Raw genomic sequence first — 16776 nt, 5'->3', positions numbered from 1 at the left:
TAAATAGTAACTTCAGATTTTTTCCTACAAACTTCAAGTGATGGCCATTTTAGGTTATATTTTTGTGATTTCTTCTAATGGTAAGGAAATTAATGGTGATGCATCATGATGCTGGTACTAGTCTCAACTATGTTGGTGTATGTGTAGATACAATGCATGACTATAATCTAACATAAGGTGGTTAGTGGTTACACAAATAACAACTACACAATGTGTTGAGAGTTATTGTAGACATTAATTATACAGATTCTTCTCTTTGTTTTCTTTTCGTTTTCACCCTCTCAGCTAATTCATCAACTTCTTTCAATGTCTTCGGCATTTTCTACATAACGTATTTAAATTGTCATTTCAAATTCATACACATAGCCATGAGTCAACAACCCTAGTAGATTAGATTATCTTTTTTTTGTCAAAACACAACGGTAAACAAAAGGCAAAGGCAAAGCCTGCAAACGTGATCCCCTTACAGATATACATATAGGTACAAAGAAAACAACCATAAATAAACTTACAACAGAAACATGACACACAACAATACCCATGCAAGAACAAGACAAAAATAAACAAAGTTGGTTAGTACTCTCTACTCTGCAATACAACTGCACTGTAAGAGGACAAAGCTTCATGAACAGAATAGGCAATAGATACAATACACTAACACAATTATATTAATTAAGATACTTAAAGAACTACATTTTGGGCACAATGTCAGTGTAAACTAAATGGGTAGGTATGTTGTAAACTTTAGCAAATCAATTGGTGGGTGTGGCTCCATGTAAACCTACACAGCAACACACATTTTCTAAAGTGGGTGTGGTTTTATTCATAACCTACAGGTAGGAAACATCTCTTTGATAAGTGGGTGTGGTGCATGAGACTAGCTGAGTTGTTGAGTACAATACACACCAGCTCATCCTTTTTAAAATAAGGCTGTGACACAAGAGCTAGGATGCTACACTTCCAACATTATTAATTCATTATCTAATCTGGATAGAGCAGTGAAACCCAGGAGAATCCACTTCTTTACAGGTGTTAAGTAATTATGGTTGTGAAGACGGAGCTGAAAATGTAAACAATATACTGTAGCACAACAGAAGTTGGCTCTGTCCACAATCGTGTTGGCCATAATATGTCTAACCTAAACAGGGGGATTATCCAACAAAGTTGCTCCCTATACTAGGGTTTTGAAGAACCTGATCGGAGTCTACGTTAACTAACAATATTTATAATAATTGTAACCAATCATATTGCAATTATGGATGTACTTCAGGTTTTTGGCAAGTGCAGGTTCATCTCTCGTAACCCTTGTGGACCTGCTCCCATAGAAGGTGTAGGTGGGTTAGAAGTGCAAGTTGCTGTCGAGGGTAGTAGTAATAATGTAGTTGATGACACGTTAGCTCTCCTGAAGCTTACACTTAGCAATGATGTAGCAGCAATGGCAATGGAAGAGGAAAGATCATTATGTCGCTGAAGTATTATGCTATATTGAATCAGGGGTCCTGCCAGAGGATAAGTAACAAGCACGTAAAATAGTTTCACAAGCTAGCCAGTATGGAAATGATGATAACGTGTTGTATTACACTGACCCCAAGTGCATGTCAAGAAGATGAGCAGTGGTTCCAACTCACCTTATTATGACCTTAAGGAAAAGCTAATCCTGAGTGTTCACGGTGGCCCCCTTGCTAGACATTTTTCTAGCAATCGATTGTACAACTTGTTGGTGGTGGGATGGCATGTATGCAGATGTTGCCATACACTGCAAGACCTGCCCTCAACGTACTTCTCCTCTGGTGAGGTATACCTCCCTTGCAACCAATACCTGTCCAGAGGCCTTTCCAGATAGTGGGGATTGATACTATGGATCTTCCAAAGACAGAGAGAGGTAATAAACATGTGTTGGTACTCCAAGGACTTCTTGACAATGGTATACCCCATGCCAGATCAAAAAACCACATGTATTGTGAGAATACTGGTGGAAGAGTATATTATACTTTTGTTTGGTGTGCCAGAAGCATTATTATCACACAGAGGTACCAACCTATTGTTACACCTAATGAAAGATGTGTGCAGTCTATACTGGGAACTGAAATGTTGAATATTACAGCCTACCATCCTCAATGCAATGGACTCACAGAGAGGTTTAATCGTGATCTGAAGACTATGTTAAGAAAGCAGGCAGCCACCTATGGACTACATTGGGACAGATATCTCTATGGAGTTCTCTGGGCGGAATACCCCACATGATGCAACACTTGAGAAGCCTTCATTTCTCTTGTTTGGAATGGATTGCAGACAACAAATTGAGGCAGCTTTGTTGCTACAGATCCCAACAAATGCACTGGTTACAGAAAGGAACTTGTTAAAGTACTATCATGGGCAAGTGTGTGTGCTGCCGAGTGTATACAGAAGGCACAAAGTAAGGCACAAAGTAAATCACAAGATTCAATGTGATAAAAGAATGAAGACTAGTCTAAAATTGGGCATTGGAGACTAGGGCCAATCAAAAATTATCAAGGCCATGGTATGGGCCATTCCAAATTACTGGAGTAGAAAGCACTGGAGTGATTGCTAAACAAATATATGTAACTCACCAAAGGAATCAGCACAGCATGTAACAAAGTGTCCACCACCTTTTCCAGCTGGACATTACTGATATGGCGGACGTCACAAACGTCACAATTGCCCAGGCCATCCACCAAAATGGGTTGACAGATCTCTGAATGACAAGGTTAATGAGGTGATCAACAAGACAAGGGAGAACAAACTACCAGCCCACATGATGATCAGCCAGATGATGAACAGATTACTACCCTGCAGTTAGACAATAATAATGTTGATATGGATCTTGGTAGTAATCAGGAAGATCTCTATGTCCTGATCAAACAGATTTTTATGGACAGACTAATGATGATGAGAACATTGTAGACAAACATTACAAATCATAGTGATCTAATACTTATCGGAAACCAGATTGCTGATGTGGACTCGAAGTTGATGGTGCCTAGGAAAACTAGGACGAGAACTGTGAACCCTCCAGTTAGCTGAAGCTTGGGTCGAGCTTTGTTGAAGACAGGAGGTGATGTAACGGAGTCTCCGTTAACTAAGTATTAGTTAGAATGGGTCAGCGGTCTCGGTAATTAAGTTTGTGGCTAGTCTAGCCCACATCGTCCTCGGGTCTCTAAATAGCGTAGAAACCTTGTCAACCCATTCTAAGTGATTTAGAAAATTTCCTAGATTAAGCAGTGTGAGTGCTAGCATCGAAATTTATCCTTCAAGTTTGTTGTGTCAGTGCCACACAGTGCCGGACAATGGTATTGAATGCTAATGATGCCTGTCTTGTCCAGAAAGTAAGCTAACAGTAAGGACATTTTGTTTTTGGCTTTGCCCATTTTCATTTGATGAATGTAGTAAACAACCACCGGTGAGACCACAGGTTACTAACCATTTGGTAACCCTACCACAGTTTCTATTGGATTTAGTAACCTCAGACATCAAAGGAAATATTTTGTAAAATTTTCTAATGATAATTGTAACCAATCATATTGCAATATTGCATCTAGTTAAAGAGTGGCTATTATAGTCTTTGCCAGTTACTTTATGGCACTCCCATTTACACAAGTAGTAATAAATCACATATACTCCACGTACTCTCCACATGCATCTGTAAACACATTATAAAAGCTAGTGGTCATGGATGAACATGTTGTGTGTGTGAGCATGAGGAGGGAGGGAGGGCTGTAACATACATGCGTACATTGGGGTAGTTCATACCGGTAGTACACAGGATTTCCCTCAGAAGTTCTCCTGCTTGGTGGAATTTCTTCCACCAGAACCCACAAATTCCCACTCAGCAGCACTAATACCTACCTCTGTTGATGTCGCCTTCAGTTTTTCCTATATACAACAAAGCAGTAAATCGGAATGGTCTACAGTAACACGAACGAGGCGTACCCGAGTTTCTTTAACATACTTATCATAAAAACTTGGACGATTAAAGAAGTAGAACACTCCAACAGGAAAGAACAAATATACGCTCATCTATTGGAGATTGTAGTAAACAAGGATGAATTGATATCAAGGGTTACCCTAAACAACTCGATGCCGTTCCCCATTCTTGCAAATGCTGAATACCACAATCGATTGATTCAACACTAGATCGGATACTGTCCGCTACACGTACACAGCCAAGAGAACGGAATATTTAAGAGTCAAGTATATACAGTATGTATGTGTGGTCATAGAGAGTATATATGGTGTGGTATACGAGGTGGTATACCACTTTTACACAATATCCAACTACATGCATAACTTCTCATTACAAAACTACAAGTCTATCTACAGCACAATGCTGCAATGTCACGACCAAGATGGTCAATCTCGTCAAGCACAAAATCCATATCTCTTTCAGCTGGTGGACAATGGTGAACTATCCTCTTGTCTGCACCTTTCAGATCATCTTTTTCAACAAATCACCTTACTCCCATATAGCTAGTCCGAGAGCTAGTCCGGTTGTTAGGCAAAAAAAATGACCATACCCGGGAATAAATGGTACCAAGACAAATTTGGTATCATTAGATGCAGAATTTCTTGGAGAATAACATACCCAAAATCCTCTAAAATCCCCTGCAGGGGGAAAAGTTATGGGCGTTTAACGTTTCACGGTGATAGTTGCATCTTTTCAGTGAATGAGTTAACATTAACGTGTTTCCTTCATGGAAATGTAACTAATAACAGTCATGTGAACTAAATTAGTACTATACACCTAGTAATAATTTACCTCCTGTATTGCTATTAGGATATGATGCATGTTTGATTGTTTAGGAAACATCCCTTTCTACTGTGAAACAAGTGATCATGAAGCCCATGAATGCATATTACATTTTTGTAGCTATATTTAGTAGAGGTGTGCGATTATCTAGATATATTTGATTATCGAGATACCATAAGACTTATCGAGATAAGGATGATAGGTTTGATAATAGTAAACTTCCGTAAATAATTTGTATACCTGCATGGTGTAGGCACCTCCTGGGGGCTCCAACTCTACTATCACTTGGGAACAGTGTCAAGTTACTAACATTTTTCACTTTTTTATAGTCTTTAAATTGCAATTTGCTCACTTTACTGGTTACAATATTGGCAGTTTACTAAAATAAATAATCGTTTCAGTTGTCGAGATAAGTTCAAAGGAAATATCAAGATATGTCTAAATTAGTCATTGCACACCTCTAATATTTAGGCATGTAGAGATACTTGCAGGTACTTTTAGTGTTGCAACTAGGACATGATGCATTTTAAATTGTTTGGGGACATCCTTTCCAACCCAGGAAAAAGGGAAGCTTTTATTCAAAAGTTAATATAGGCATTAATAGCACTTGTAAGAATTCTTTAAGAAGTGAGATAATTTCTCTTTTAATATAAAAGAAGTACGGGGTTTTTAGTTTTTATGATTGTTCTACTCTGCATATAAGGGTTATAAGGGTCAGGAGATTAGAAGAAGCACTTGAAAATGCATATGGTCCCACTGCAATTACCCATATGATGTCTGGAAAAGCTGTTTCTAGGACATTGCGCGGACACTTCTTGATAGAGGCTGCGTTAGTCAACAAGCTAATGTTACAAGTATTGCCATACACAGCTAATGAAAATGAGACTGTCAACCCTAGTGAGGAATCAGAAGCTGTGAATGAAGAAAATGCTGATTTATCAAGTGATAATGCAATATTGGGACTACAACAACTTCTTTTGGAATTACCATGGAGGCAGAAACCCTTGAAGATGGAGGCTAGCTTCAAAGTGCATGCATGCCAGTGGAGGGAACAGGCTTATGTAGTCCGGTTGTTAAAAGATGATACACGGAAAAAAATGGTACCAAGCTAAATTTGGTATCATTAGGTGCAGAATTTCATGGAGAATAATCCTCTGAAATCCCCATGCGGGGGGATTTTTTCTACAGTCGTTTTAATTTTTAAGGTAAACAGTTGACAAAAGGAACACATATCAATGTTTCAGTCTCTATGAAATTATTTTGGAAATTGTTTTATACACTTGTTTTATAGTTACGTAAACAATTATCTAGCTTTATCAGCTCTTGTGACTTGGCAATTACAGAGATTGGTAGACTTTTGTTTTCTACCCTTTCATATGAACCACAAATCTCTTCTATGTCATTAATATAAGCATACCTTCAACAGCTAAGTCATTGCATGCTGCCCAGTTTTACTATGGCTAGCTGTTGGAGAGTTTAAGTTTACAATTAAATTATGCAAATCAGTTTGTGTATCATGCATGCCAGTTTTAGTTTTTTAGCCACTAATTATAAATCAGCTTTATTTTTTTAATTGGTGCAGTTAGCTATGTAAAACCATCCTGGCATTACATAAGCTACTAGTGTAAAACCAACTGTATCTTGCCAGCCTTTTCTCTACATATTGCATGCATGTGTTGCGGTTTTATATATAGCTATAATTGTAAATCTGTAGTTTATGCACAAACTACACACAATGGTGACTAAGTCCAACAAAATGTTAGGACTACTATACGACATTCTTTCTCAGTAAATATCACTTTCCAGTCCAAGATGCAGCTTTACTTAGCTATCACTTGTCAGAAGTCATGCAGTTTCTGTTTTGTTCTGTACTGTGGAAACCCAACTTATTGAAAGACATTAAAACACTGGAGTGATTTCAACGTATAGAGCAACAAAATATATTCAGTCTTGATGACTACACTAGTGATTATAAACATCAATTCATGACTTTCAAGATTTTGCCACTTGTGTATTTTCTAGACATCTCAGACGTTATGTTTCTGATTAAGTGTTTAAAATTTCCAAACAATTCCTTTAATGTTGATAAGGCTTTATTAGTCATCAGGAAATACACAACTATAGGTACAAGTAACATATAGAAACCCCACTAGTGTATTAACTAGCAACTTTTACTTCAATCGATTACCGCGGATCTGGAATCATCAATTGTGATCTTAGAGCAACGGTCAACAAAAAACTTACTAACTACCTATGGAATCATTTTGAAACTAATCCTGATTAACGCATGTACATAATATTCATTTTTATGTCCCTGTAGCCATTGTAAGTCCCCCAAACCACCTAATCTTGAACAATTGTAGCTAACCATTGTAATAACAATCACTTTTGTAATATATATATGTATTTTTTTTCCAACTAATCAAATTATAACTATATCTGTTGTAACCATGTATCATTGTAATTCTGTATGTTGTAAAGTAAAAATAAATAAATAAATAAAAGCCAGTCTTATAGTCTGAAAATACATAATATATAAATTGGCTTAATATTAATTGTTTATCTCCTTTTCAGTATTAAACTATAACAAAATCTCTAAGGGATTTTGAGGCTATATAGACCAGGTCACGAATTAGGTTTAGTATGTGCGCATGTGCCATACTTACACTCATGGCTAATTATTATTTTAGAAGTTGCACAATGTAAATAAATAAAGTTAGCTATACATCTCTCAATTATGAGTTGTAGCTCCAGTGTTTGCATGCACAATGATATATAGCATAGTTGCATATATCAGAATTCTGAGTTAGCATATAGTTGATTGAAAATATTTTTTTGACTAAGTGCTTGCTTAAGAATTTTATAGTATAGACAAACATGTCTAGATTAATTGAAACAGTGCTCTTAAACATGTATGCAGACAAGTGAACTCAAGAGTATTTTGACCTGATTGTAAACACAAAATGAGCTGTAACTTTGTGCTTGAAACAAAGACCAAACTGTTTCTTAGCATCTATAGAGCTTATTATATACAGCATGCAGTGAGGGTTTGTATATTATGTATACACTTGTTAGTATGAGACCTTTTCCAACAAGTTTAATAATTATTCCTAAGGTTATAACACACTATTGTATAATAAAAAGTAAAAATTTGCTGCACTTTATAAAATAATTATAGTAAATACATAAGATCCAACTATAACTAAAATATGTTAATTACAAAACTGCAAGTCTAAAACGCAAGGTCACGACCAAGGCGGTCAATCTCATCAAGCACAAAATCCATATCTCTTTCAGTGGATAATGGTGAGATAGTGACCATACGGAAAAAGTTAGGCTTGTCACCCAGTGGGGTATAGGTGATCATCATTTTGCCTGACTTTACCATAAGGTCCTTGATTATTGGAGCAACCTACATCAACAGGTACGTGTGTTAATAAGACTAGCAGTAGTATATGTCACTACCTTGGTGAGTTTGTGAGGGTCAGGAGGTGTAGGCCCCCTCATGGATGGTGGATAGTACCAGAAACAGCAGTTAGTGTACTCTGGTTCAGATACTAGTTCAAATCCATCTCTCTTCTTGATTTGTTCAGCCATATATTTTGTGTTGCCTATTGCCTTGTCTATTTGCCTCGCCAGCCCAACCTTGCCCTGTAATGGACCATAATAGTGAACAGCTAAACTACCATGGCATACCTTAGCCTTCCACATGAGCCAGATTTTGAAGGCATCATTTAGTCGTCCACACTGGATGGACTTGTCACCAGTATCGTAAGACACATCATAACTGCGCTTGTCTTGCTGGAACAAGTAGTTAGCATGTGCAGAGTTACACTGTGCTAGTAGTCCCTTATGTTTAGTAATGAACCCTGAACACTGCAGTGGTACTGTTAAAGCTTTATGAGGATTCCAAGCCAGTGAATCAGATCTACAGTGGTAAGAGGACCATTTATACAGTAAAGTGCACGTAAACAAACTGAACTTTTATGTGTGTGATATGCAGAGTAGTATGTCGTTGATGTAAATGTACTTACAATTCTGCTCCTTTTAAAAGACACTTGTGTTTTTCAGATACAAGCACAGACCCTCCCAGAGCTGCCTACAACATACAACACAAAACATGCTAATATATAATGCAAAATCCACCCTATAAAATAGGTACTGTTACAATCAATAGCTGGCTACATGCAGGCATCTAATTATTAGTCAACCAAATGACAAAGTGACTGCTCTATTAGAGTGTTTTAAAAATAGTACTTGCAAAATGCTTTGGCTAATATGAGCACCAGATAGTGATCAGATAGGCAAAATTTAGAAACTTGGATTCTGTGCTACAAGAAATTGTCATACGAAAATACTCACATCAATGTGCATCCACATTTTATGCTTTTTACACACAGCAGCAATTTCAGTGAGGGGGTCAAATGCTCCCATAACTGTGGTCCCTGCAGTAGCTATCACAGCTAGAGGACACTTCCCTTCCTTCTTAACACTTGTCACAGCTTTCTCCAACTCGCTAACAATCATCTTACCCCTTCAACAACAACCATATGACAGTACGTAGTTACTATACCATATCAATACCTTGAGTCACATTTGATGGTAACTGCATTATCCATTCCAATTCCCATGATCATTGCACATTTCTGTGCTGAATAATGAGCCTGGCCAGAGAAAAAGTACACAGTACGTATTCATCCATGACTGGGAAACCAGTCTCAAAGCCCCATGCCAGCAGGTCTGATTTTTCACTATAATTGTGTGGGCTTTGTTTTGTATTTTGTTCCATCACAAGACACATAGCGTATTTTGTTATATTACTTAGTTACCACAAAAGTAATAATATTACGTAACGCATTACATAAGTAATGCGTTACTCCCAACACTGACTATACCTCAACTCATGATTTATATGGTAAGGTTGTATTAGGTGGTCAGGACCCAGGAGTAATTAAATTAACTGTAAAATGGTAATATAACTCAAGTTACTTTACTCACAAATGTAACGAGTTACCTAAGTAATATAGTTACTGTAACGAATCTAATATTACGTAATATTATTACTACAAGTAACAAAGTTACTAATCTCGTTAGTGATCCACTGAGTAACGCCTAGTCACAACAAAGTAATGAAGCCTACTGAATGAAGCTTATTCACCAGCTTCTTACTTATAACCAAGATTTGCACAACAATGCAATCATGTTACGTGATAAGGTGGTAGTTTCACACGCGACAGCTTAAGGCTGTGGACACAAAGAAATATAATATGTAATATTATTATAGTTACTTTATTTTATGGGTAATATGTAACTGTAACTAAATAGTTCAGTTGCAAGTAATATGTAATATGTAACTAGTTACTTTTAAAAAGTAACTGTCCCAACACTGGGTATGGTACTTTGTTATGAGGTTAACAAACTACACTTCACCACCAGAAAGTTCTGACATGACACTAAATAACATACTTGTTCAGAAGCAAATATCACTAGCTGAGGTAGAGAATGGACCCCCGTCTTCTTCACTTCAGGAAAACGACTACAGACATCGAACAATATATCAAACTGGTAACTATCACCATTATGACTCACTGGTGTCTTGCACACATTAAACCATAAAGATTAGAAATGGATCCTCCTACAAGCAAAAATAACCCTCAACTAATGGTACAGTAATGACAGCATAGAACATATACAAGTTAGAAGTGAATACATTCATACAAACACAACATAAGCACATATTAGTACTAACTTTAGTGATGAAAAATTTAGCAAATCACCCTACCAATGCTACTCAAAATTAATGATAACTTTTCAAAAAATTTCTTTATAAAAAAAGTACACTGAAATTAGTAAGCCAAATTTTCCCATCACAAAAGCATCCCATTTAAAATTACCAGGACTGAATATTCCATCAGTTTCACTATATCCTACCAGAGAGCACATCTTCTCTATTACAATTCTCTCTATAGTAGTATAGACAGGAGCTATTTCATATGTGTACCTGCAAAATTGGCATTGGTCAATAATGTTCACAACAGTAGTCGATATGTAGTGCACTACTAGGCAGTTTACTGCATGGAGAGTCAGCAATATTTAGCTATGATATACGTGACCATCTCAACAAACCTGTGTTTCATTTTATTGACTTAGTATCTAGGTAGTCTCATCCCAGTAATTTTGGAACTATAACATGCTATACAGTAGGGGAAGCAAAGAAGTTGATTTGAATTACACCCATATAAATGTTTCATTTTTTGTCCTATAATCTCATTACTAATCTGAGTAATGCCTAGCTACAATGAAGCAATGACAAAGCCCACCTCAAATTAATGAGTGAAGCTTACTGACCTGTTACTCTCTCTTGAATACAAGATTTATGCATTGTCCAATTATGTCACGTAATAAAGTGGCAGTAGCGCACGTGACAGCTTATAAAGTAGTGTGTAATATGTAATATTTTATGAGTAATATCAGGAGCTCACAAGTGCTGCCTTCGGTGCTTATAAGCTCCAGGTAATATGTAACTAAATAGTTTTTTGTTGCAAGTAAAAAGTAACAATGTTTAGCATTACAAATGAATGCTCATATCATGCATACCCAGGTTATACGGTATAGAAGGAAACTTTGCAGGGAAAGACTTTGGTCAATTTGGCAATTTGCTACAAATTCACCAATGTTTTAACCCACCAATTAATTGTAGTGCCTCACATTAGCATCTTTATAGCTAAACATTGAGCTTGAATTTGCCAAAGTTTATTTCGCTAAATGTTATTTAACTGGCTATTCGCCAAAGTTTAGCTCCACCAAGGTTTCCCTTAACAGTATACAGGAACAATACCAACTCTTCATGAAAGGTGAACAAGATGGTATATACAGGTAGATCAGAGACTTGCTTCAATAATTAACAGTGCAATAATAGCATGCAAAATATCACCCCTTGTATTTTATTTGGTGCACACTATGGGCTTTATTGAGATGGTCACATATGCTTATGGCACTATTGTGTAGAGTTACTTAATCATCACTGATGGTGTATATCTATTAGTTTGATATACCCCACAGCAATCATTTATCAATCACTTAATATGGGCTTGCTCAATCCCAATATAATTATGAGAATGACTAGTACTATTCAAAATATGTAAAGTGTGTGCTCTATTAGAGTAGTTGAGGATGCCTTGATGCATACTGTATACTTTCATGGTCATGTGCTATAGGGCTAGCACAGAGAATTACTTGTAACATAATAACTCACACACTAGTGTTGGTAGCTGCACTGACCATCTGTGCTATTATCCCAGTCTCATCCAGGCCAGAGTACAACTGGTTAAAATAACGTGGATGACCTGCAGTGATATATACCATCATATATTATCCCATGTAACTATGTAGCTAGTGGCAGAAGCCAGTTTGCTGTATAATAAGTAAGTACTTGAATAGTTGCTGCTTGGACCTGACTGACTAATTTTGCACAGATATTTTAAAATTAAGATCACGTGACATTTCAAATGATTGCGATACTCTAATAGAACAGTCAGTTGGTCTAATTTGATCTCATCAAGCTAAAATTCAAGGCTTTCATAAGCATATACTGTACCACTTAGAAAGAATATACTAGTGAGTAGTGACAAATCCTAGCAAATATATTTTGATGCTAAATCTTTAATCTTTAGTATGTTATAAATGTACCTACTAGCTACCAATTTTTCTTGGTAACAAGACCAGAGCAACAACTTTACAAAAAGGTATGGTCTTCTGTAATGAAAAAAGATGATGGGATCATAGCCACTGTAATCTGATCCATATTGAATTTATTTGGTTAATAATCAATACATTAATATTGAAAGGGACACGCCCCCAACAGTACGTAAAACACAGTGATTTTCGTGCATTTTCGAAGCACCCACAACATTACGTACTGATACCAACAACAAAAAAACGGTCTGTTAATTACGCACATACCTCTAAGGAATACTCCACCTTATTTTCAAGACTGTAGCTGCAGCGGATACGTGGGCCCAGCACTGTTTCTGAACCCGGTTCGTCATTTTGCCCAATGCATAATGTATTGTCGGATTCACCCGTTACCAAGACTATGGGAATTCACCTTAAACTAATTAGTCTAAACAAAAAAAACGGTCTGGAACATTGTGTATATGAATAATACACAAGGGAATCGTATGAAGAGGGAATCGGGAATCGTAATTCGAGGGAATCGTAATTCGGGGGAATCGTAATCGTAATCGTAAAGGGAATCGTAATTCGAGGGAATCGTATGAAGAGTTGTTACCCTCTAGTGGGCCATTTAGTTTAAAGACAAAAGTTAAGGAAAGCCGCTTCGAGAAAGTATTGCATGAGTAACTTAGTTTAGAATAGCTTTGTTCTAGTTTCTGTAGGCATATATAAACAGACACCATGTTTCCTAAGCCAATGTTTGGTGGGTTTCTCGTACGTTTTTGAACTTATCATGTCAGTAGATATGCAGAATTCCGCTAAAATCAGTAAATTTTATTAGGTTCGCAATTCCAATGGCTAATTTCAATATGCATAGCAACTGTAATCTCTATGTGGCATAGTCTCATGCCTAGACCACTTATTTTTCCTTTTGTGTGAGGGAGAGGAAAAGATTCCCCTCCCCCACACAAAAGAAAAAAAAAATGGCCTGGGTATGAGACTAGATACGACCTTTTAAGCTTAAGGTAGAGTTGGGTGATATACTGGTACGTATCATAGGAGAAGGTATTTTAATGATACCATTACTGTACTGGATGAGTTTAGAAAATACCATCATACCATCTAGAGTTAGACAATAGCTGGTTCATAACATCATCCCGTTATTTCCTGCCTTTAGGCCATACCAAATTAATCATGTTTCATGGATTGTTTGCCCTCTAGAAGTACTCTATGTTTTACTCCATGTTTTTGAATCTAGTAATTTTCCAAAACCCACAGTAAGGAGTTATTCTATCACCAGATTGACTAGTTACAGATTACCCTTATATCTACAGTTAGTCAAACCCGGCAAGCCGAAAAGTAAATATCATTCAGCTGCAACTGACTGTTTTGTTAGAGTTTATATGACTGCTCTATTAGAGTATCTTAATTTTGACAGGTGCAAAAGCTAAAGTCCTTCCAAAATAAAGTGATGGAACTCCTTCCCCACTTGCTAATTTTGCCAAAACATTGACCAGTTGCATCCATAAAACATAAAATTAATTGTCATGACTTTACCAATGTGAAAGAGAACCTTCTAATTGCATTAAAGCACACTTTCCAGAGAAAGCTTATTTTATTCATTAATTCAAAAAACTACAATCCATATTGTGGTATAATTTATACCGTGATATTTTCCAAAATACAATACTGGCTTTTGACAAATCTCATAGAGGAACTCACTTAATATTTGACGGGCTCCAAAATCAGACGCAATTACTCGAGCTACAACAGGAATTTTCGAACAACTCATATGTCTTTAGATAGTTCAAGGCTGTGGGACTTTGGGCACCAAGTATCAGCTTTCTCGGCTTCTTTGTCTGGTGGCAGCAGTCCTGCAAAGTCATTTCCGACTAATACGTATAATCGGGAAAAGCAGTCGATTCACGGACACTCACCTTCTACATATCAGACTTGCATTCAATCAACAGTTTTCTACCTTAAAGTAGTAGAGTAACTCATCTGCTTTCTAAATATCTCTGGTTTATTTAATCAAATCATTTTAATCACGAATTACAAATCAAATAAAATGAGACGTCACTGGAGTAATAATCGCACCATAAATTTAAGTATACGAAAACTTGATTAAGTATGAGATATGTATATGGGAAATGTTCACCATATACTATTACAAACACTGTTTACTTCCGTATATTTAAATTCATAGTGCAATTATTACTCCAGTGACGTCTCATTTTATTTGATTTGTAATTCGTGATTACAAGGATTTAATTTAATAAACCAGGGATATTTAGAAAGCAGATGAGTTACTCTACTACTTTAAGGTAGAAAACTGTTGATTGAATGCAAGTCTGATATGTAGACGGTGAGTGTCCGTGAATCGACTGCTTTTTCCGATTATACGTATTAGTCGGAAATGACTTTGCAGGACTGCTGCCACCAGACAAAGAAGCCGAGAAAGCTGATACTCGGTGCCCAAAGTCCCACAGCCTTGAACTATCTAAAGACATATGAGTTGTTCAAAAATTCCTGTTGTAGCTCGAGTAATTGCATCCGATTTTTGAAGCCCATCCGATTTTAGGTTAGTTACTCTACTGCCCAGCTCTAGCTTAAGGTGCAAGGGGTGTCACATAGGTACACACTGTAGGTAGATCTGTGACTGCATTCAAAGTCTTGACTCACTGAAATATAAGAACCTTTGACTGGTGACATAGTGATAATTTTTTTCATTACCTTTTGATTGTGTTGGAGATTTAATTTTTACCCATGATTGTTGACTTTGGGACGAATTTTGGTGACCTTGACTTGTGACTTAGACTTTGCAGATCTACCTACAATGAATGTCTGTGTGCCACCCCCTCGAGGTGCACATGTCTGTGTGGCCTATGGCAGTAGCATGAAGTGGTTAAAAATTTTCGTGGTATTAAACTTTGGTGGTTTAGACCTGGGCTGTAATTTATAATCTCGGAGAAATCGCCCGGTGTGCATCCAGGCTTTTGCCTTACGATAAATACTGACCTGCTTGTATGGAGAATTCCATTACTTTCTTGACATAATCCAGTATTTGTTCAGGCGACTGGCCTTCATCAGGTAACGCGAAATCCAGTGCGTTCAATAATTCTGTTGGAGACACGAACTTCACGACCGACGCATCTCGTGTACTGTTTTTCGCCAAGTGTTGTTTTATTACTTCAGCGGCTTTAGTGAAGATGAAATCGAGATCTAAACTGGTGGCCTCCATCAATTAATACGCCTCGTCTGAAAGCTTATATAAAAATATATATATATATATATAATGACCTTTTGGTAATTACAAAGGCACGTGATTAATATAGAAGTACTATATACCTCGCCTTGATGGTACAATCACCACCTTTCAAACACAAGCTCCAGGGCTGAGAATCTTTCCAAACACATAACCACAACGACTAGATATCTTGAAGTTAGCAAGGCTGTCTACACGAGTTGGTCCAATATTTACAATCCCAATAGGTATGCTCATCATGTTGGCATATTTCACATGTCTCAAAGCTGAGTAGGTTTGCACTGAAGTCCCTAATACAATTAAAGCATCTGCTACACTAATCTGACTATTGATCAGGTCCACGATTCTCTTATTGACTGAACCTCCAAAGAACACTACATTTGGTTTAAGAATACCACCACAATTATCACAGGAAGGAGTTACAAAACTTTTAACAGCATCTTCAGAAATGACCACATCAGCATCTGGTGCTTCCTCCAACATTGCTGCTGTCCATCCCTGGTTACTAGCACTGATCTTCTCCTGCATAGCATCCCTCGAGATGACAGCATGACAGTTCAAGCATACAACAGCATACACTGTACCATGTAGTTCAGTGACTTTCCTAGAGCCAGCCTTGTAGTGTAAGTTGTCTACGTTCTGAGTGGCCAGCCAATGTAATGTTCCTTGGTTCTCAAGGGTTGCTAAGTAACTGTGGATTATGTTGGGTTGAAATTCTCTGAAGATGGGCCACCCAACAGCATTCCTGGCCCAGTATCGCTGGCGAGCAGCTTCACTCTTAATGAACTCACTGTGCTGCATTGGTCTGTGTTGAGATGTGTGGTACAGGCCTACCCCTTGTGACCGGTAGTCCTTTATGCCAGATTCGGTTGACACGCCGGCCCCTGTCAATACGAATAGTCTAGAAGATTTTGCAATAAACTCTTTCAATCTCCTTATTTCCTTCTCACTAATTTCTTTGTGTTTAGGCACGTACTTAAAGCTGGATGCGAGGTTGGATGTCAAAGTTGCCATGCCGGATGTAAGCGCTATCCTAATTTAACGCGCAAAGTTAATACAATTGCGCGCG

At 37.3% G+C, this 16776-nt stretch overlaps 3 protein-coding genes across 5 annotated transcripts in view; all 3 read right to left on the bottom strand.

Moving 5' to 3' along the window:
* The window catches only part of LOC136244655 (protein PET100 homolog, mitochondrial-like), a 31950-nt gene extending 27763 nt beyond the window's left edge, over nucleotides 1–4187 (bottom strand). Inside the window, exons 1-4 of one of the 2 annotated variants that reach the window (XM_066036209.1) lie at nucleotides 4086–4187; nucleotides 3952–4038; nucleotides 3868–3894; nucleotides 33–322 (exon numbers count right to left, since the gene is read on the bottom strand). In XM_066036209.1, coding sequence (XP_065892281.1) covers nucleotides 239–322; nucleotides 3868–3894; nucleotides 3952–4038; nucleotides 4086–4112 — 225 coding nt within the window. In that variant the 5' untranslated portion in view covers nucleotides 4113–4187 and the 3' untranslated portion in view covers nucleotides 33–238. Of the gene's footprint in view, nucleotides 1–32; nucleotides 323–3867; nucleotides 3895–3951; nucleotides 4039–4085 lie in introns of those variants that run through there. The other variant, XM_066036210.1, reaches the window with a different exon arrangement.
* Nucleotides 4188–7852: 3665 nt separating this feature from the next.
* LOC136244201 (glutamate decarboxylase 2-like) lies at nucleotides 7853–15748 on the bottom strand. Of its 2 annotated transcripts, XM_066035745.1 has the most exons (11): nucleotides 15461–15743; nucleotides 12024–12114; nucleotides 10663–10769; nucleotides 10358–10403; nucleotides 10235–10304; nucleotides 9353–9432; nucleotides 9131–9302; nucleotides 8803–8867; nucleotides 8465–8696; nucleotides 8234–8419; nucleotides 7853–8180 (listed from the first exon to the last, which is right to left on the bottom strand). In XM_066035745.1, exons 1-11 carry the CDS (start codon nucleotides 15681–15683, stop codon nucleotides 8001–8003), a joined length of 1452 nt encoding a protein of 483 aa, XP_065891817.1. In that variant the 5' UTR covers nucleotides 15684–15743; the 3' UTR covers nucleotides 7853–8000. The 2 variants fall into 2 exon arrangements, with proteins under 2 accessions (XP_065891817.1, XP_065891816.1); XM_066035744.1 differs by having other exon boundaries at nucleotides 8234–8696; nucleotides 15461–15748.
* Nucleotides 15709–16744, bottom strand: LOC136244202 (NAD-dependent protein lipoamidase sirtuin-4, mitochondrial-like). The gene has a single exon (XM_066035746.1). The coding sequence runs from the start codon at nucleotides 16719–16721 to the stop codon at nucleotides 15819–15821; it is 903 nt and encodes a 300-aa protein (XP_065891818.1). The 5' UTR covers nucleotides 16722–16744; the 3' UTR covers nucleotides 15709–15818.
* Between the last annotated feature and the right edge of the window lie 32 nt (nucleotides 16745–16776).

This window comes from Dysidea avara, chromosome 14, assembly GCF_963678975.1.
Source record: "Dysidea avara chromosome 14, odDysAvar1.4, whole genome shotgun sequence".
In the NCBI taxonomy this organism is placed as follows: Eukaryota; Metazoa; Porifera; class Demospongiae; order Dictyoceratida; family Dysideidae; genus Dysidea; species Dysidea avara.
The sequence above is the reverse complement of the archived record's forward strand: the minus strand, read 5'-3'. Positions and strand labels throughout refer to the sequence as shown.

Bases quoted from the DNA above. Each gene is read 5' to 3' on its own strand.
- LOC136244201 (XM_066035744.1), bottom strand. From the start codon at position 15,683: ATGGAGGCCACCAGTTTAGATCTCGATTTCATCTTCACTAAAGCCGCT. The intron at 10,770-12,023 runs GTGAGTTATTAT...CCAATTTTGCAG, and splicing joins GCAGCTACCAACACTAGTGT to GTACACATATGAAATAGCTC. The intron at 10,305-10,357 runs GTGAGTCATAAT...CGATGTCTGTAG, and splicing joins TTAATGTGTGCAAGACACCA to TCGTTTTCCTGAAGTGAAGA.
- LOC136244202 (XM_066035746.1), bottom strand. From the start codon at position 16,721: ATGGCAACTTTGACATCCAACCTCGCATCCAGCTTTAAGTACGTGCCT.